Source organism: Corvus cornix, chromosome 13 (genome assembly GCF_000738735.6).
Source record: "Corvus cornix cornix isolate S_Up_H32 chromosome 13, ASM73873v5, whole genome shotgun sequence".
NCBI lineage: Eukaryota > Metazoa > Chordata > Aves > Passeriformes > Corvidae > Corvus > Corvus cornix.
In genome coordinates this window covers 7767425-7787651 of record NC_046343.1, presented here as the reverse complement: position 1 = coordinate 7787651, position 20227 = coordinate 7767425, and the positions used below count along the sequence as shown (strand labels likewise).

The window sequence follows — 20227 nt, the reverse complement described above, 5'->3', positions numbered from 1 at the left end:
GCACACACACGCACACACACACACACAACCGTACCAGTCAAGTCAGACATGCACATGGTGAAAAAAGACCAGAGATGTAATGAGTATAAACAGCTCCATGCTGAGCAGCTGGAGACATCGTAGTCAATGAAAACATCATATTGCCTCCGCCACGCTAAGAAAAACACCACCACGCCACCTTCACCAAGGACCATGCCTGTTCTGCTTTGGGAATGTTTCTAAAGTGAAAATATGCAAAACTAGCAAAAATTGTGCGATGGAAAAAATGAACGCAGCTTTTCTCAAGAAAAAACCCACCAAACAACCACTGGGAGTCTGGCGAGAGAGACGGCATCAGAGCAGCACGGAAAGGACCGGCAGAAACTCAGCTTCTGCTTCCCAGTGAGCCCTCCCCGGGTCACAAACATAAAGGTGAGGGTCAGGAATAAAAAATGAGCAGGAAGGGTGAGGAAAGCAACAGCACCACAAAGGAAAATGGAATGAAAAAATTCTTCCACTCATCAGACTACCCTGTCAGCGAACTGAAACCAGAGAGTTACGAGATTTTGGGTTTTTAGATAAAGGAGAACTTTAGCACTACAAGGTGTCATTATTGTGATGTGATCACATTCACAATAAGTTCTCAGTTTTGCTATCAAACTGAACATCAGGAACCAGTAAGAGCCTTTTTTCACCATCACCAAGCAAACAAGCAAACCGACCCCAGCTCCCTTTCAGAGGACTGCAACATACTGTGGAGATCCAACTTCACACATCCAACACTTCAAGACCTCCACCACCAGTGCTACGCAAGCTCCAGAGAAGAAAGACACCGAGCACCAAGTGCCTGGTGTGAAAAAACAGATTCAGCCCAAGATTTAAACTTGGCAAAGTCAAGGGAACTTTCCGCATAGAGAGAAGAAGAGAGCAAAAGGCAAAGTCCACATTCGATGTGGCATGCATTTAAGGGCAAAGGCAGAGTTATAAATGGGTCTTTTACTTGAAGATATTTTCTGGATCGGGTAGTCTGGATCAGGTCTTGACAGCCATTGTATCATGTAGGTTTTCTTTGAAGGATCAGAAACGTTTCCTTGAATAGAGGAAAAAAAAAGATGCAACACAACATATGTTAGACAGCATTAAATTCTTGCCCTGTCAGAAGGGGACAAGCTCAGAGAGGGAGTGGGCTCCAGTTGTGAAGGAGCCCAGGGAAGGATTACAACCAGGCTGTGTGATTTTGGGCAAAGGGTACTGTTCGGGGAGTTTGCTACAACTTGTGCCCAGCACTTCACAGCCAGCACTGAAGACAGCCCAAGGGCCAGTTCAACAGCAGCACTTCTCATGGCAGTGTCACACATGTCCCCAGAGACTTGCAGCCTAGCTTAGTTACACTGCCTCATTAAAATCTTTGTATTGGAGATGATAATTGACAGCTTGCTTCTAATTAATTAGAAATCAAAAGCTACCCTGAGAGATACAGCAAGAAAAAAGAAAAATATGAATTACTTAATAATAGGAATGTGTGAAATCATCTCACAAGTATCATTTGCAAACAGCTGAAAAGCTAACAAGGATAAAGGTCTTGTTGGCCTGGATTAAGCAGGAACAAATTAGTTATAGCTTTTAAAAACTGAATTAGATAACCCCTGCAGATAATTTATGTTTGACAGAATGGAAAACAAGTCTGGAACTCTTTGTGGAGATGGGGAAAGCAAAGAGGCACCCTTCATTAGCCAGAGCCCATCTGACCCTTGCCAATCGCCACAGGTCTCAGGGGTGCAGGGTTGGACTCAGGCACTGCTCCTCTCCCAGGGCAGCTGACAGCTGCTGGCCACATCCAGCCATCAGCACTGTGCTGAGCTCTGCCCCAGCTTCTCAGGCTGTCCTGGGCCAAGCAGTGCTCTCCAGCAGGAGAAGAGCCCAAGGAGCCCATCGGCCACACAGCAGCTCCACATTTGGAATTCTGCTCAAAACAAGGACTATGGAGAAGAGTCCCCCCAGGCAGATGTAGCACACAAGTATCAGTACAATGAAGGCATTGCAAATAAATAAATTAATGCTTTTCCAACATGTAATAGAAGCCATAGAAGACAAGCCCTTACTGGGACACGGAGGTAGTCTGCAAATCCTTACGGTCTCTGGTTTATTCTCCTTGCACAGGCCGATGGCGTTGTCCCTGGTCCGGCACAGGACCGGGCGATCCTGGGTGCCATTGCCACAGCTGACAGAGCACTGAAAGGACATGCAGCAGTTACAGCCCAGCCACACTCTGGAGACAACGGATCAGAAACTAGCTTTTCAATTTTAAAAGACTGCCCTTGATTTGAGCTGACATGGTGCATTATTTGAGCCACCGCAGTACCTATAGTAGCTAAGCAAGAGGGAGAGCCACTCACTGCTTCTTGTGGTACGCCAGGAATTGTGAAATACTCCAAGAATGAGCTATGGTCTGAGCACTAAACAAACAACTGTACATGTGAGTCATCTATTCCCAGAGCCATCTATTCACAAATTCAGGGGTTGCATTACTTGTCCTGCTCATTCCATCCAGTCAGAAACTAGTTGTTTGAGACATCCAGAAAGGGACTGACCTGTGACCAGGGTCCTATTCTCCACTGTGCTGGACACAGCTCCCTGTTGCAGGGCCTCCTGCCCTCCGGGCGGTTGTTGTTGCAGTACTTGGTGTGGACAGAGCGATTTGTGTTGTCGTGGAGGGGCTGGATGCAGCGCACAGACCGTACCTGATACCCTGTCTTCCCACAAGATTTGCTGCAAGGTTCCCATTCTCCTGTAACCCATCTAGGTTGGTGAAAAGAGAGTGAGCAGAGTAAAATTCAAACTGTTGATCTGTAATTCTTAAACACAAGTTTAACATGATGCTAATACTAGTTCTAATACAGAAAAAAAGAGAAGGTAGCAAAAAAACATGGTGAGGGTTATTTGACTGCCCCTGAAATATCATTAGTAAGACCCAGATCTTCAATATTACTTTCTCATTATCTCCAAGATAAGCATTATTCTTACTTGGCTGTATTTGCTTCGATTTTAAGCTGCCCTTTCCAAGACTGCACATAAAAATATGGTTGCTTTTATGACAAAAGCAGCCACCCAAGGGTGCTGCTGAGCTTCCGAGGTCTGGGTGCATGAGAATGAGATGTGTCTTGTCTCATAATGTAGCATGAACCGGCTGTCCCCACAGCTGGTTCCCACATGAGTGAAGCCAAAACATCTGGGCTAGAAATGCAGCTCCAGCCCGGCCTGTATCTGGGCACTCCATGGGCCATATCCCTGGCCAGACTCAATCTCTGAAGCACTGACAAAACCCTGTGAGTGCTGAGCTGGGGCAGATCAAGGTTCTCATCATCAAAAATGTTTGGTTTGGGGGAAGGCAACCCTCCAGTGAAAACCAGAAGGTTCAAGTTCATAATGTCTAAATCAGTATGGCCACTGATAAATGAAACCTAATCTTTGTAATGTGCTGTAGTTGAAAACTGCACTGGTCACCCAAACTGGCTCATTAATCATAGCTACAAATTGTAAAGAACTTAGAGAAGAACAACAGGGACAGACAGGCTTAGAGCAAATGTATCTAGACTACTGAAGCCTTGGTTATAATTAAGTGAAGATATATAGCAGTCTAAATATTTACGGAGTGCAGAGATTTGCAAGATGGAAATATTGTTCCATGTAAACAGTATTCATGGGATAAACTTAACCAAAAAATATACATAGTCTGGAGAAACACCCTGAGCTTGAAGGAATTGTCCTAAAGTACTCATAAAATCCTGGGTTTGGAAATAGTGAAGAAATAGCAAAAAGCACTGCACTACACACTCCACTTAAATAGAAAGTAACAATTTCACCCAAGTTTCTCTTTGTAACTTATAGAATTTCCACAGCTGTGGAGAAAGGCAAGAGCTGTCAAACCATGAATCCTGAGGTGACTTCTGAGACAAAGATGAGTTTTTCCCAGAAGTGAAGAAGCAGCCCATTAGTGTAGGGGGTGTCACAGAGCTTTGTAAAATCTCTTATATAATTGCCTCTCCTATGTACAAGAGCAAAATGCTTGGATGGCATTCTATGGAAACAGAGCAAACTGAAACTTCAGGGATCCAAGCACAATTTAGGATCCTATTGAGTCTTTGTGGTACCTGGGCCCAATTATATTTGCAGCTGAAAGGAGGATACAGTCCTTTCCAGAGAGCCTGAGATACAGTTAGGTTATTACTTCAGTTTTCCAATAAATAAACATTCAACCCTGACCCATGCTGAGTTTATGGGGCACAGTTTCTTGCCTTTTCTCTCTTTAAAATCTTTTTTTTGAAAGGAAGTTAGGAAATATTGTGTAGTATGTTCTATTTATTTGCTGTGATTCCTGGAACCTGTATTTAGTCCCCAGGGATAAAAGCTGGAATCAACATACTCGTTTCTTGTTGCAGTAGAAGCACAAAGAATATATTAGTCCTACATGTGGCAGGAATAACCTCCTGCCAGTCAAAAAAATCACCTGTAAAATGTGAATTATAATATTTATAACACTTGACTATGTAGAGCAAAAATGAAGGTACAACAGGCGTTTCGTGCTGTACAAGGGCAGCCAGAGAGATCTAGCAGGTCAAGTATTTTCCCTGTGTTTAAATGTCTGAAAATATGCTGTGAACTTTATGAAGATTTGGATTTGAGAGACTGGATGATATTGGTTGTCTTCTGTAGCACTCTGTACATTTGTTCTGACATGGTTAACCCACAGTGTGTAAAACCTGTTTATACCATACTGGTATAAACTGATGGCCTGAACACAAATGTCTGGATCAAGAGAGCAATTCTTTTCCAATCCAACTCATTAAATAAGTCATAGGAACCAGCAATCACAGAAAGAATATTTCTATGAGCAGAATAGAGCATGACATCCTCCCAGTCCTGGGTCTCTGTAATGACCATGGAGGTGAAGTTAAAGCCCTCTTCCTTGAGGTGACAACGCTGGCTGCGTGTGGTGCCCCCGCACCTGCAGGGAGCAGTGCTGGGTGCAGGGATGCTTACATGGGCTGGGAGCACTCCTGGAGGTTGCACACCCTGCGGATGGGTTTGGGCTTCTGGATCACCTCGCAGTAGCTCCGATGAACCATCTTGTGGTCCGTCTTCCTGCGGCAGCCGTACTTGGTGAACTGGTAGCCTGCGGAAAGACACTCCTCTTATTCTCAGGACTGGCAGACCTCACAGAGGGCTCGAGTTTCAAATGAACTGCACAAATGCTGTCAGGGGTTGCAGCAGGAGTTGCAGGTGAACACGCTACCAAAGGAGCTGTAAGCTGCACCAAATAAACACTTACCATACGAATTTAACACCCGTAATTGCTCACCCCCCTTATTTTTCACGACTTTAATGAAAATAACAGCCAGATCCAGCATCTCAAAAACATTCTGTAAACCTGCCTAGCCACGAACCAATGCTGCAACCTGACCATCAGCCTGGGGAACAGCATCAGGGTTCACATCTTGCCCCAAAACCAGAGTCTGACACTGCAAAGGCCACGTCACTGGATGAGGATTTACAAAGGGCTGCCCCATGGCACCTTGAGGTTTGGCACCTTCACAGCTTGGAGACCCTCATCCAAATCTTGCACACTTGTGCATTTTTTCAGTTTCATAACCATAAATCAGAAATGAACCAGCCCAGATCTGCCCCCAAACCGTTTAAGTCACATTTTAACCCCATTCACTATTTATTTATCTATTACTTAACTTAAATAAAACTCCTCCCATACTCTGGTCTCCCTAATGTCTTGTGGCAATGAATGAATTTTGAATGATCTGCGGTTTTGTTTTTACCTCCCCCACAAGGTTTTGAACACTGGGACCATTTCTTCAAAGCCCATTCATATGACACTGAGTCCTCTTCCAAAACGTTATTGTTATCTACATTCAAGGAATCTTCATGGATCATGTACTTGTAAGTCAAAGATATCTTGGCACCACCATGAGGAATCACCTAGTAAGAAAAACAGATGTAAGGAAAAAAGATATGAAAGACTGATACCAGGAGCTCTGTGAGATGACATGGAATAGTCATTGTGGCTCACATATAAAAACATCCCCGCAGGGATCTCAGCCTTTTAGCTGCACTCAACGCATTTTTTCCCTGATGAAAAAGTATATCCTTATGACACAGAGTTTCTAAACTGCATATTAAGAAAGACTGTTGTTGATTTAGACTTACTTTCCTTGCCAGCATTGGGCTGACATCATGATACTAAGTTTTTTCCATATCCCATCACAAAGGAAGGAAACTTTGTACTGAAACGATAATGGATAATTCCACTAAAAGACAAAGCGAATTCAACTGCAGAAGTAACTGAAAGTGGCAAAGAAATTGCTTATATTTCTGATAAAACACAAATATTCTTATGATAATCCTGGAATTCTGCAAAGCTTTTTACTTAATCTTGATAGAAATATAAACTATTTAGAAAGATGTTTTGTTATCACACTGCATTAAGACAAATGCAAGAAAATGGAACTCAATGTGAACAAAGTGCAAAATATTGGTCCTCCAGAAACATAATATTTATTCTTTCTTTGAAGTTCAGCTGGTGTAGACCAACACATTACAGTTGTTTTCAGAGGGATTTTAAATCAACTCACCCCTGCTAATTGCAGTCTATTGCTTGTTAGTTTGCAATGAAAAAAGAGTATATTTGGCTGGTCTTGGGAACTATGGAACTGGCTTTGCCCTGAAAAAGGCAGCCAGGAAGCACAAGAACCCTGCATCTGCCTTTTCAGGATACATTTTCAAAACATGGATGGGAGAAGGAGCTATTAGATCCAGCCTATACGAACCACTCTGACCTTTTTTTGACTAGTGCTCACAGGTCAGATAGGATAAGTACAGAGTCTTTACTCAGTGGCTGATTGCTAGGCCATCCACAGGAAATAATCAGGACAGCTGGTTGCTCAACACATAAACCTGAATTATAATAGGTCTCATACAGAGCAATGAATTAGGAGAAAGGAATTAAAATACATCTTCTATTGTCTTATAGTTGAAGCAGATGTCTTCTTGTAACTCACATGAGGAATCTGAGTTATATGCTAGCCCATTATGGCTCTGTGGAAGGTGGTTTCCATTTGACTTACCAAAATAACTATTCCATTACGCAGTGGCCCCATGGTCTGCACTGTTTCTCTATCATCGTCGTTCCGATATTCCCACTCCACACCCATGTCAATAAAGACTTTAGAGTCTGGCACATAGTTGTCTTCACTTAGAATGAACTTCCCCGTTTCACGATTTTTAATAGCTGGGAACAACACAAGAAAAGTTAATATGAGAGGTTCGCTTCTTACCTCCAGTTTTGTCCTGCTTGTGTCCCAGTGGAAGAAGCTGAAAAGGCCAGCGTGCATTTTCCCTCTGTTTCCTCACAGGTTTGGAAAGACTTTTTCAGGTGTCTCACTGAACTGCCAATGCTTTTCTGCTCAGCTCCAGAAACATCAGTTGTCCTTTTTTTTCCTTTTTCACAGCCTGCCTTGCGAGAGAAATGAGGCCAGCACGGCTGCGCCACAGGGATCCAGCTGCCTGCTCCCCTATAACAACTTCTGAATCCACTGGCCAAATCCGAGCCAATTTGAGAGCCAGTGGGGGTCCCAGAGCTATTCAGCTCTTTCATATGTTGTAAGGCAGCTCAGAGGGCTGTTACTGCTCCATCAAAGAAAGGCTACTGAGCTAACCCCCAGCAGGTCCCCTCAGTGAGAGAGAGACACTAGAAACAGTAATAATTCTCCTGCACAGATCCAGTCCTGACACCAACACAGCCCTGTTAAGCTCCTGCAGGCACCTGCCACTGCACACAGAGCCTGGCTCCTCTGCTTCAGCTCTCACCAGTGCTCTGTCCTTCACCTGGAGACACTTCAGCCACCTTTGTATGAGGACAGGTTTTCACCTGAGATGGAAAATTTGCCCTCCTCGTTAGAAGAAGCGGGGACTGTTTGTTATGTAACACCAGATTTTAACTCCATTCTCTCTCTGGCAGCTACCTGAGCATCCGGCTCCCTCAGCAGTGGCCTCGACAGCAAGTGAGCTGTTCATGTGCACAGCACTCACCCCACCCCGACAGAACTCTGTCTGAAGGAGAAATGCTCCCGGATCCACAGGGCCAGGTGCCCTGAGCAGCAAGGGAAGCATCCACTGGGGAGAAGCTGGGATGACTCACGCTACAATCAGCAGACCATTAGCTGTGAATCTACTTCCAATTAATAGCAGCCCACTAGTCACTGCTTCCCATTGATTACAGGGCTCGGGGAGGAGAGGATTTCCATTACCTCCTAGACTGGATTGATTTGGCAGCCTCGTGTCAATACTGTTAGCAGCGGGGCAGAATCTGGAACAGATCTGGATATAGCTGAGAAATGACTGAGGGTGGGAAGCACGAAAGATGCACGCAAAGACCATAGAATGCTTTGGGTTGGAAGGGACCTTGAAGACTGTCTAGTTCCAGCTCCCAAAGATAATGCATGGCACCCCATAAAGTAACTCAGTGCCTCTTCCAGCAGCTTTCACACATGCACATACCAACACAGAGATCTGGCTGGGACACCCTGGAATATAGCAGAGGGAAATAGAATTGCCAAACAAGTTTCCTAATTTAACATACTTAGAGAAAGCACGTGGTGTGGGAGGGTTATGGGTAAACAAATGTATAAACACATTGTCAGCCTCCAGAGACAAAAATAAACACCAGAAAAAATTACTGTGACTGAAAATTCTCCTACTTGTTACTTACCGAGATTATGAGCAGTGGCATCTGTTTCCTGTATAAGTAAATGTCTCGCACCAGCAGGAATTTCAAACATCTTAACGTACCCTATAATTGTAGTATTTGAAAATATGGTTATGGATTAATACGCCACAAACAGGGAGGGTTTGTCTTAGGTTTTTAAATAAATCTTATTTTCTGAAAGCAGGGTGTATTAAACAAGATGAACTGAATCCAGCATTATTCCCATCCCCATTTTTGTGCCAGGTGATGGAATGTAACAGGGACAAAGGGCTTTGGGTCAGAAGAAGGATGCCTGAAGTATCATCAACAGATTTTGCTTCAGACTGAAATGGCCTTTGAGCACCATATGCACCCACAGAGGCCACACAATCTCCTGCCTGACAGTGCCTGATGATGACATATTATTGCAGCTCTGCAGTGACTTGGAAAAAGCAGCTGGGTGTCATCAGAAGCACAAGTACATCCACAGCTCTGCAACAAGGAGCAGGGAAGTCCTCTTCTATGCATGCACAGGCCCTGGTAGCAGCAGCTTTAACTGATCACTGGACAGAAGTCTTATTTTCAAATTATAAACACATCTGGAAGTAAGTCCAGATTGTTTATTGGAATTAAAGATGCTGCACATGATGTACTTAGTAATGGTATTTTCCATGAAACATAAGAGATCAAGAAAAAATACCCGGAATTCCCCAGGACAAACCACACTGAATGTACCAACCTTGCTTTTTTGGTACTCTTGAAAATGTTCTTTTCACCACTTTGCAGTGGGAGTTATCTCCTCCACAGACACCACACTTATCTTCCTGCTTCGTGGAACCTATGACCCTGTCACACCCAACTTTCTGTGCACAAAAGAGAGAAACAGTCATTCGTATTTATCCACCCTTCAAGTCAAATGAGCCTTCACCTCCTGTATCAATCCCACCTTCTGCTTCAGAAAAGCAGCACACCTTGTAGTATTCTCCTGGAAGATCAACACCTAAACAGATTTTAATACTTCCTGTTCCTATAACAGCTGTCAATTGGGTGATTATATTTTTATACTATGCTTCACAGTGGTTCTCTTACTGAAGGAAAGCAGAATGGTTAAGGAAAAGCTCTTAAGCCTCAGCTTATCTTAAGACAGATGCTTAAATTCCAGGAGAATCTAGGCATCTATATGGGGATAAGCACATCCACCAGTGCTTTGCTAGTCAGAGACTAATTCCTTTGAAAGATGACCTGCAGCAGATCCCGACTTAGAGGAACTGTCATTGATTTTTTAAAAATAACATGATCAACTACAGAGAGAATGCACATCAGCCATATCCTAACACCACTTTCCTTGAAAGCTGCTGTGCGTTCCTGTTTCATTGCACATTCCACCCCCACTAAACCTCAGCAGGAAGAGCTTTCCTTGAAAGCTAATTGTAATAGATCATCTTAAAATACTGCATGAAATATTTCCTGTGTAGGTAGGTGCTTTTGGAACCGAGTCACATGCATGGCAACTGTGAATATCACACATAATATTGTGACAATAATCCTAATGAAATCTCCTTATTGCCCAAAGTGTTATTATACTTAGTCATTCTTGGAGAGAAACACTCAGAGCACAACTTTAATTGTTTTCACAATACTGAGCTCTGAAAAAGCCCCCAAACACTCACCAGGCAGTCCCCCCTCACACAGATGCTGTAAGCGTCCTTGTAGGAGCAGCGGGTCCCGTCGTGTACCATCCTTTTCATGTACACCACATCCCCTGTCTCCTTTGATTCGCAATACAGGTGGCACCTCTCCTTAGCTGAAAAATAAAATGACCCAAATTGTGCTTGTTCAGCTCTCACAGTTCAGTTGCTGACCTTGTGAGCAGCACTTTCAGTAGTGTTGGTTCTCCCTTCTTCCTTGCACACATCACAGAGCCCAACGTGGTACCCATAAATCATTGATGCTTATCCCCTTTGAAAAATCCTGTGATCTCTTGGAAACTGCTGCATCATAAAGCAACCATGTGTCATCATTAGGAGACAGACTTAAAAATAACAGATCATTGACTTTGATGGGGGATCTATTTAATCCTCTGCAGATGCTGCAATCTGGTAGACCTTTCCTCAGTTGCACAACTACCTGTGAGAGATGCTGGTTTCTCCTGCACGGCACTTAAATGAAAAAAAGCCAAAGTAACTTTCCCATTAAAAGCAGCTGCTTGACACTGAGTGAACCTGGCATCCAAAATTTCTTCAGAGACATCTGGACCAGAGCATTTCATCCTAACCACAAAGTTAATTTTCCCTCATGGTTGTAATTTTATTTAAGATAATTTAAACCATTAAACAAGATGAGATGTCAAAAAAGATTCAGACAAAAAAACATTTTTTTACTGCTAACACATGCACAAACAGCCAGACAAGTGGTATTTTCTCTAATCTGTTCCAAAGAGCTAAGATCAAAAAATAAAGCTGAAAATGACTAGTCACTGGCTGAATAAAGTTGTATTCCACTAGTGTATTTCATTCTATCCATGTCTCTTGCTGTCCTCAGCCCCATAATAGGATTCACTGTGCTTTCCTTGGCACTGAAGAGCAGATGGCCTTCCTGCTAGATGAAACAAATAGAGATTCTGCTATTTTAACATGATTAAAAGTTGGAAAGCTTTTCCCACCATTTAAAACAATAACGACCTTTCCATTATAGCAGTTCAGCTGAAATAAATCTTCACAGGCCCTTTGCATTCTTCCCCTGTACAGTTCCATGGCCTCTGCCCTCTTTTTATAAAGTCCTTGTTATTGCTGTTGATGTCCTCAAGGCCACTGGGTATTGGTACATCAGAGACCTTTGTTACCACTCCCAAACGATGCAGGGAAGTCACACTAAAAATCCAGGGTCTAATCTATTAAAACAGGTACTTTTTTCAGTGCAAATTCTTAATAGGAGACTATTAAGATCATGATAACGACAGACGTACTGTATTTGCATATATTAGAAACATTAAGCTATGAACAAGATAGATGTCTACACACCACCCCTGGGTATGCACCCACCCCCACCCCACACATACCACGCATTCACTGCGTGTGATTAAATGAAAATATCAGCAGGTCTGACTGGGTGCCAACAACTCTGTACAAGGGCTTTATTTTAGAGATGGTTCTGTTCCCACTGCTCCATGGGAACAGTAAATGTGCAAGTGCTGCTAAATTAGACCCTGTTATTGCAAGGAATTATTTTCTTCCTATTCACTGGTGCTGGGCACAGTAGAGGTGCAGGAGCATGGATGCGACGGTGTGCCTGTCCACTCTGCTCTCGTTTAACTGAGGCTGGGAGCTCATAGCCAAAGTCACGCCCTACTGCCCTGGCAGATGCACAATGCAGGAGTCTGTGAGCACAGCAGGGATGAGGACATGGTGGCTCAGAGGGCCTGGAACAGGAGACAGGCCATGGCACAACAGGGCATCGGGATTCTCAAGGACACACTGGGGTGTGGCTCAGTGGCTTTTCTCTGCCCACAGCATGAGGCACTCCTTTCTGTTCCTATCCCCTGCACAATGTGTCAGACACATCCAGCTGAGCTGCCTGTGAAGTGTATGGATTTATGTCACTTCTGAGCCACAACTGCATTATCTTCACAAGTATGTCACTGATATGCCTTATCCTTACAAAAAGGAGTTTTAAATAGATTAGTTCAAGCACAAGCTTGTCTCTGGCCTTGTTTTCACACAAAAGCTGTTCCCTCTAATAACCCTGCACAGGTAAATGTAACTCTCAAGGAGTCTGCAGTTAAACCATAGTTATATGGGAAACCAGCAGTGCAGGGATCAGTGCTCAGACATCAATGAGCTGGTTTCTGACCCAGAAGCCATTGAATTTAATAGAAAAAACTTGATTTGTTCCAGTGGTCTCTGCAGCAGACTGCTCCAAAGGCTAAAGCGTAAGCAAAGGTCCTGCAGGCCACAGCCTTCATCCCCTCACCCTGTGCCAGCAATGCTATTTCATGAAATTAAGCTGTGAGGCTGTGTCTGTGCCTTTGAAAATCCCAGACTGACCAAGATGGCATGAAAAGAATGAGGGAACTCTGAGAACTCTTTGGGAAGAAAGGCAAATTAATTAAAGGAATTTGCTATTAATTTCTGGCAGAATATCCTCTCACTGGAATGCAAAATGATTCACCCAAAGTGACCCTTCCCCTCCCAGTGATGACACTGGGCTGAGGATGGGGTGAGTGCCCAGAATCTGTCCCTTGCCAGGCCAACCCTGCCCTCACGAATTTGTCATTCAAGTGAAGTGACAGGGTTCAAAACCAGCAAACAGCCCATACTGCTCATTCAACAAGTTGAAACTCATTGCCCTCTGCCTTTTTGTTTGGTGAAACATCTCAGCGTGTTTTCTGGCAAGAGCAGACATGGTCCCAATCAACCAGCTGCACTTGCATTGACAGTTGAGCCGAGGCATTAACAAGAACAGGAACATTTTTATTCTAGGAGGTGATCTCTGTCAAGAGGCCACAAAATCAGCCTGACTTTGCTGTTTGAGAGCCAGCACCCATCCAACCCAACAGCTGCCTCCAACAGTGACAGCAGCATTTGCAGGAAGACACAGGAAAAACTTGAAACTTTCTCAGAATATTCTCCAAGTTCCTCCTACTCTGCAGCTTGGGGACTTCCAAAATCATGGCTGGAACTTGGTGTTTAATAGCTCTTAATGGATTGTAGAACTGTCAAGAATTTTTCAAAGTAAGTTCTAAAACTTTCTGGTATCTGCAACTTCCTGTGGCAGGGAATTTCAAGATCATTAGATGCTTTGTACTAAGTCTTTCCTCTTATTTGTTTTAAATCTGCCACCTGATAATTTTATTTGATGTTCCCAGGCTTGCATTATGAGAAACTCAATAACCATTCCACATTCAGTCTCAGGCCACTCACAACTCTGTAACTCTATCTTTTTAATCTACATCCTTGCTTTTCCAGGGTGAAAAGTCCTGGTTTATCCAAACTCTCCTCATCCAGAAGTCATTGTTTATGTTTGCTTTATTCTGGTCTTTCTGAGTTCAGCTGTGGGTTTTTTAGCAGCATGGGCAGCAGTGAGATGGGCACAACCTGAGCTGCACTGGGTGAGTATTTAAAGTGCAGACACAACGTGCAGGCACACGGAGGCAGAGCAGTGTTCTCCATCTCTCCCTTCACAGCCACTGAATCAATCTTTTCCTAAAGCTATTCCCATCTCCCAGCCTTTCTCTTCAGAGCCCACCATTGTACAGATCCGTACACACATACACACCAGTTTTTACCCCCATAGCCATTACTGGCATTCATTAACACCAAACTTCCTTTGCCTTCTTGTGCCACTTAGTGTCACAAGGTCCTTCTGCAGCTCTCAGAGTGGGCTGTGCTCCTGTGCAAAACCATTTCCTTTTATCTCATGGTAAATCCATTTAACTGCTGTCACTGGGGAACAGTATCCAAAGATTTTTGAAAATCCAAGTACATTGCATGGATTGGATCACTCATACACTGATACTCACTGGTCCCTCCAAACAACTCCTAACAGGTTCCTGATTTCCCAGGAAGAAGTTTTACCCCTCCCTATATAATTTTTTCTCATATTTGCAACTGATTTTAGTTTTCACAGGAAAGGGGCTGCTCACCATCGATATGTTCATAAGGGAGCCAGTGGTGTTTGGTGTTCTGGTACTCAAAGTAAGGGTCCCACTGCCGGCACTGCTCCTCTCTGAAATCCTCAAAGTCCTTGGGACAGTCCTGGGTGTTGCACAGCTGGAACTCGTAGCTTGGCCCCACACATGTGCGGCCTCCATTGGCAGGACTGCGACAGGGAGAGAAACCCATGGTTAGTTTTGCCATTATTTCATTAATCAACTGTCTATCAAATCTTCTGAGGAGCAATTTGTTTCCCAGTCATGCCAGTAGGCACTTGATGAAGCCAGGGCTGTGTTTCTGATATGTAAAATATATATTCTCTTTCAAAACCCACTGTCACTACTTAGCTTTTAAAAAGCAACTTCTGCAAGTAGAGGTTCAAACCACTTGATAAAGGCAAGGAAAGCCATTTTCTTGGTATAGCCAGGAAAGGAAAGCACAGCAGAACTCATTCCCATTCACCCCTAATGCAGTAGCAAAGGCAGAACAGCCCAGCTCAGTGCTGTGCCCCAGGCAGATGTGCACCAGATCCCTGGCAGATCTGGCAATACAGAGCTCAGAACCTGTAGCTGGGTTTGCACCCTCTTCCAGGAAACACAGAAAATGTTTTCAATAGTACCTTAGGCTTTTCCTACTTGTAAATAGATTCTACAACTAAAACTGTGCCCATAATTAGAAAGGTCAATTCCCTGTTGCCAAAGTAATAAAAGCTGAGAAGAGAACTGGCAAATTTTTTCTTAACAGAACAATTTCCATCAGAAAATGCTGCTTCATAAAACTCAATTTAGAAAAAAAAAAAAATCAATGATAAGATGATTTTTAACACTAGTCAAGTTCAATTGCTTTATCAACAAACCAAGAAATTCCACGTTAAAAATATTCTCGCTGTTAAAATCATAAAATTTTGACCATTGTTTTAGTTCTCGCTGTTAGGATCTTGACTTTTTATGATAGCACATTAAGATAGCAATAATTGCACATTTCATATCATTTGTATATACCAATCTTTATTAACTATACTTCCACTCTTACTGGAATGGAATCATTCTACATTATCTGGATGACCCATATGTAAGTTATTAAAGAAAGACAATTCAAAATTCCTAAAATTAACTTTGGGGAAGGTTCTGATCTCAGGAGCTTTGTTCCAACTTGGAATGAAAACAGTTTGAAAATATTTTAAGACCTTGTTGAAATATCCTAGAAGGTGGATTAAAGAAAACTTTTTAAAAGGTTTTTTAAAAAAAATCCAGTAAATCACTGCTATCATTTCATACTCACATTTAAAAAAAAATATATATATAGTACCCTAAACTTTTATTAATGCTTTACACAGCACAATATTAGCACTTTCAAGATCCTTCTAACTGCATAACCAGTTTAATGGATGGATAAACTGAGAAATAAAGATGATTCATGACTTGCTAAGGGCCAAAAGTAGAATTTCTGACAACTTATGCTATAGGTCAGATTTAACAAGCACCACTCAACATCCTTTACTGCACTGCTGCACTGGGCATGCACTGAGGATCCTCCCCGTGCAGCCTCTGCACATCAGTGGGACACTTGGGGTGCCACTTACTGTGGGTTGTCACACTGCCGTGTCCTGTACTTCACCCCGGTGCCACACGTGCGGGAACAAGAGCCAAACTTACTCCATGCCCCCCAGTGTCCATCCTGCTTCAGGACATCTGGTGTGAGCCAGATGCAGTGACCTTTAAAGCAATGCTGAAAGAGAAAATCGGATAGATGATTAACTTGTATCAGATGAGAAGTTGTTATACCACACATTGGAATTTCAGGCACAAGGTCTGGATTTTTTTCTCACCTCTCCAGCAGAAAGTAGAGGGACTTGCTGTCAGATTGTGCCCATGATCCCAAACTCACTCAGATTTTATGAATTTACATGTCAGTATGCACATGCGTGCGTGCAGGTTTTAAGGCTACCGAGTTTGTTAAACTGTTCTCAGTGTTATATTTCCTCACCACCTGTCTGCAGAGGGGATATCATTTAAGGGAAATGGCAGAATCCCATATCTTGGAGGCTAACAATAACATCCTGGCTCCACTACTGCCTGCAGCCTCTTCAGGCAGCACTGTCAGGAGCTCTGGCCACAGCACCATCCTCTCCCACAGCCCAGCCACTCCCAAATCCACACACATATTCCTACAATAAATGTGATCAGCAAAGTGTCACAAAATCAAAGCCAGCTTGCACTGTAGACATTAATGCTATTAAATAAAAACTTCTGCAGTGTTGCCCTGGAGATCTCATAGTAAACCTGACCAAAATAGCAGGAGGCATTCCTTAGGGACAGCCCTGGACAGTCCTACAGCAGCACAGTTCATCATGCCCTACCACATTTTCTCCTTTATTTTACCTGTTTTTTTAATACAGTTATTCTGCAGCAGTTGAAGCATAGAATTTGCTACATTTCCCAAACCACTAAGGTATTTATTTTATTTCTTTAAGAGCCTTCATAGCTCCAGTACTGATCATCTCTACTGTCATCTCCTGTTAAAGAAACCTGTCAGTGCCTTTCCACCAATTTCTCCAGTCCCTAATCAAGGAATTTTTTCTCAGCTGAAGTCAGAAAGAATTCTTCTCAAGGATCACAAGATTCTGGACCCTTTTAGTACTATTTCTGCTTTCATAAAAGTCTACTGATGAAGTGTGGGTGCTGGAAAATATATTCCAGCAAACAAACGACTTTGCATGAGACTGTCATAGTTTGTCTGCGTTAACGGTTACTGCCGGGATGAGAGCTCTGGCTAAGGAGCACAGATGGCTGCAACAACAAGTGAAATCAGTCACTTACTTTCCTTAACATTCAAGTCAACAACAACATTTTACACAGCTTAACAAGCCCTGGAACGCAGGAATTTGGCAGGCTGCACAAGACAAGCATATGGCTAAATGCATGCTGCCAGCAAAAACAAAATCAGAAGATATATAACAGGAGAGCGTTCCTGAGCATAGAGCGATTAGTGATCTGGAAGGCAAATTTAAAAGTGATGGATAATCATTAATAATGCTGAATTTAAAGAGAGAATCATTAGTAAAATGGTGACAAGGCACAGCTTACTGATTCACTAATCTGCTCAGTGACTGGCTCTTTATTCATGCAATTTATTTTGGGGCTGATTTGATTGGACAAGGAGTAGAAGAGAGAGTAGAAATAAGGTTTCAACTATTTTTTTCTTTCCCATGACTTCAGATATTCAAACTCAAAACCTATGAAATAGATGAGTTACCACAAAGCCAATTATACCAATCCTGCTCCAGAGCTGTAATGGGCACATTTTTCTTAGATGTTTGACTGAACAAGAGATAATTCAGCAAAGCATGAAAGAAATGCAAAATGCTAATATGTCCTTTGCTTTTTTTGGTTTAGAAGCTAAGGGCTGTACCCATCAGGGGCTGTTTACTTATGGCTTTAGAGGGGTTTGTTTGAAAAAACTGATTGAGTCGTGGGGCCCTGCACAGCCAGGGAACCACTCAGAGAGGTGGGGGAAGCTGGCAATGCTTCAGCTTGTCAATAGATATTTCAGCTGGACTTGGAAGCAGATGTGAAGTGACAGCTCCTGATCTGTGCTTGCTCACACATCCTTTTATCAGGGTGCTGCATCTCTCAGGTGTAAGGTGACAGCAGTCACCAAATCCATGTCAGGAGCCATTTAGCCTATGTTTATTATGTGATGATCCAGAATCCAGTGCTTGGGCTCATGGAGGAGAGGGAGAGACGTGATGACACTGTGTTTCCCAACCTCTTCCCTGTTTTATTCAGGAACAGCGGGATGTAGGTTTGCAACAACCTGTAATAAACCCCCTCTCTGACATTAGGACTGGTCCCTGAACTGGAAGGCAAACATTGCTGTGTAAAAGGAAGAGCAGCACTGATTTTTAGTGGAGAAGCTGGTCAGATGCTGATTGTTGGGAAGCTGAGGCAAAGCTATTAGGAGACAAGCATTTATGTAAAATGAGTCATCCACAGCTCTGCCTTTTTTTGTGGAATTAAAAGAAAGGAGCCTACAGAAAACAAAATGATTCACTAATGAATCTTACTCTGTGCAGACCGTGCAAGAAAATGCATGAGAAGGTAAAACCAGAGAGAGAACAATCTCCAGTGTAATATGGGAAGTTAAAGCCAACCCTTCCTATTGCTACTACATTAACTACATAATGAGGTGGGAAAGAGCCAATTTCAAGCACTATTCCCTTCATAAACAAGGGGTTTCACTTAAAGAATGAAGCATTTTAAAGCAATTTCTTTTTATAATGAGAAAAAAATGGGTAAATGCAAATTGTTTTCTTAGTTGAAGACAAGACGACTTCTTGCAGTCTCGCCTATTTTTCTGGCAAACAGGACAGTCCAAAACAAGTGCAATTTCCAGGACAGGGAGCTTAAATTTCTTGCAGTAAAACATTCCACTGCTGTTTTCAGCAGTTCTTTGAAACAACTGCTGTGGATGCCAAAAAAAGAGCCAGTGTGTTCCTGTGGGCTTAACACATCTGCAAGTCAATTTTCCAAGAAGAGACTTGAAGATCTTCTGTGGGTATCTGTAACTATTTTATATTGAGCAGCGATGGGCATTGCTCTGATCTCCTCACTTGACAGCCCAGGCATCTACCAAGCAGCCCCTCACACTGCACCATGGCTGGGGGTCCTCTGTTCTCCTCACTCTTCTGAGGTCCCATCAGGACCTTATTTGTTTGTATTCCCCATCACATACAGGCTGGCCTGCTCTGCTCCATCTGTTTGAGAATAATTAGTTGCAAGGGATGAACTGAAAGTTCCAACACTAAGGACTACTCTGAGCCAGTAAAAGTTTCTTCAGTGGAGAATCAAGTATTCTCCCTGTTTCTGTGGTGACTAACACAGCGCACACTTACCCATCTGTCTCCTGTCTCCGAGAGAAGCTGAGGTCAGCTTTCTCAGTGGGAAATTATCTGGATGGCTTTGAGCACACATTAGTGTTTTCAGAAACCTTTTTTCTTGGTCCATTTTTCTTCTCAAAAATATCTATTTATTTCAATATTTAATCATTCCCTTCCTTTCCTGACAGAGTAAAAAATCATTCCAAGTTTGACTCAGATCATCTCATTAGGACAGTGCAAGCAAAGAGAAGATCTGCTAGGTTTGTGCTGGATCCTTGGCACAGAAGCCAAATCCAAGAGCAACATCAGCCTGGTCGGCAGGGGCAGCTACCAGGCTCTTACCTCTCTCCAAGAAAAGAAAAAAATGAGGCTCAGGTGGTGCAAACCTTGATGTTAGTCACTGCAGCAAGCAGATGGACTCAAGCATGTGATCTCCCTGCATGACTGACTCTGGGTTTTATTTCTACCCTGTGGAGAGCAGTTAGCTATTTCAGCCGACATAAATGTCTCCCCAGAAGAGTAATATTTTTTTTAAATGGAATAACAAAAAATGATGATATATTTCTGAAGTTTGCCTGGATTCAGAAGCCTGAGGCTAACAGTAGAGCTGACAGAATTGTATACAAGTAAATAAATTATCAGCTGACAACATATGTTTCCTTTCAATCTACAGAATGCCAGGCAGAGTTAAGTTTTGTGCAGTTATGTCTTGTCTGCATGGTTTACTATAGCAATTTATGGAGTATCTCTGACTCCACAGTGACTCTGAACCTCCATGTGCTTAAGTTTACACACTGGAGTTATTTCATGGACCATCATCAAAGCTTCGCAAAACTGATAGAAACTTCCCTCTTGCTATTGAAAACTCAATCTGATTTTAAAAAATCAAGTTGGGAGCAATAGAAATTATTCTATTTCCTTGAGGATTCTGCCAAAATAGTAGTTTTCTTTTCTGTCTGGGAAGCT

General features: G+C 42.8%; 1 protein-coding gene across 1 annotated transcript in view; it reads right to left on the bottom strand.

Annotated features, from left to right (window-relative positions):
* ADAMTS2 (ADAM metallopeptidase with thrombospondin type 1 motif 2) overlaps window positions 1–20227 on the bottom strand; it is a 177647-nt gene that overhangs the window by 8144 nt on the left and 149276 nt on the right. Inside the window, exons 11-21 of the mRNA XM_039559584.1 lie at window positions 15965–16110; window positions 14373–14548; window positions 10402–10535; window positions 9471–9594; window positions 8756–8836; window positions 7113–7276; window positions 5808–5967; window positions 5020–5152; window positions 2571–2778; window positions 2082–2211; window positions 980–1069 (exon numbers count right to left, since the gene is read on the bottom strand). Coding sequence (XP_039415518.1) covers window positions 980–1069; window positions 2082–2211; window positions 2571–2778; window positions 5020–5152; window positions 5808–5967; window positions 7113–7276; window positions 8756–8836; window positions 9471–9594; window positions 10402–10535; window positions 14373–14548; window positions 15965–16110 — 1546 coding nt within the window. The remainder of the gene's footprint in view (window positions 1–979; window positions 1070–2081; window positions 2212–2570; window positions 2779–5019; window positions 5153–5807; window positions 5968–7112; window positions 7277–8755; window positions 8837–9470; window positions 9595–10401; window positions 10536–14372; window positions 14549–15964; window positions 16111–20227) is intronic.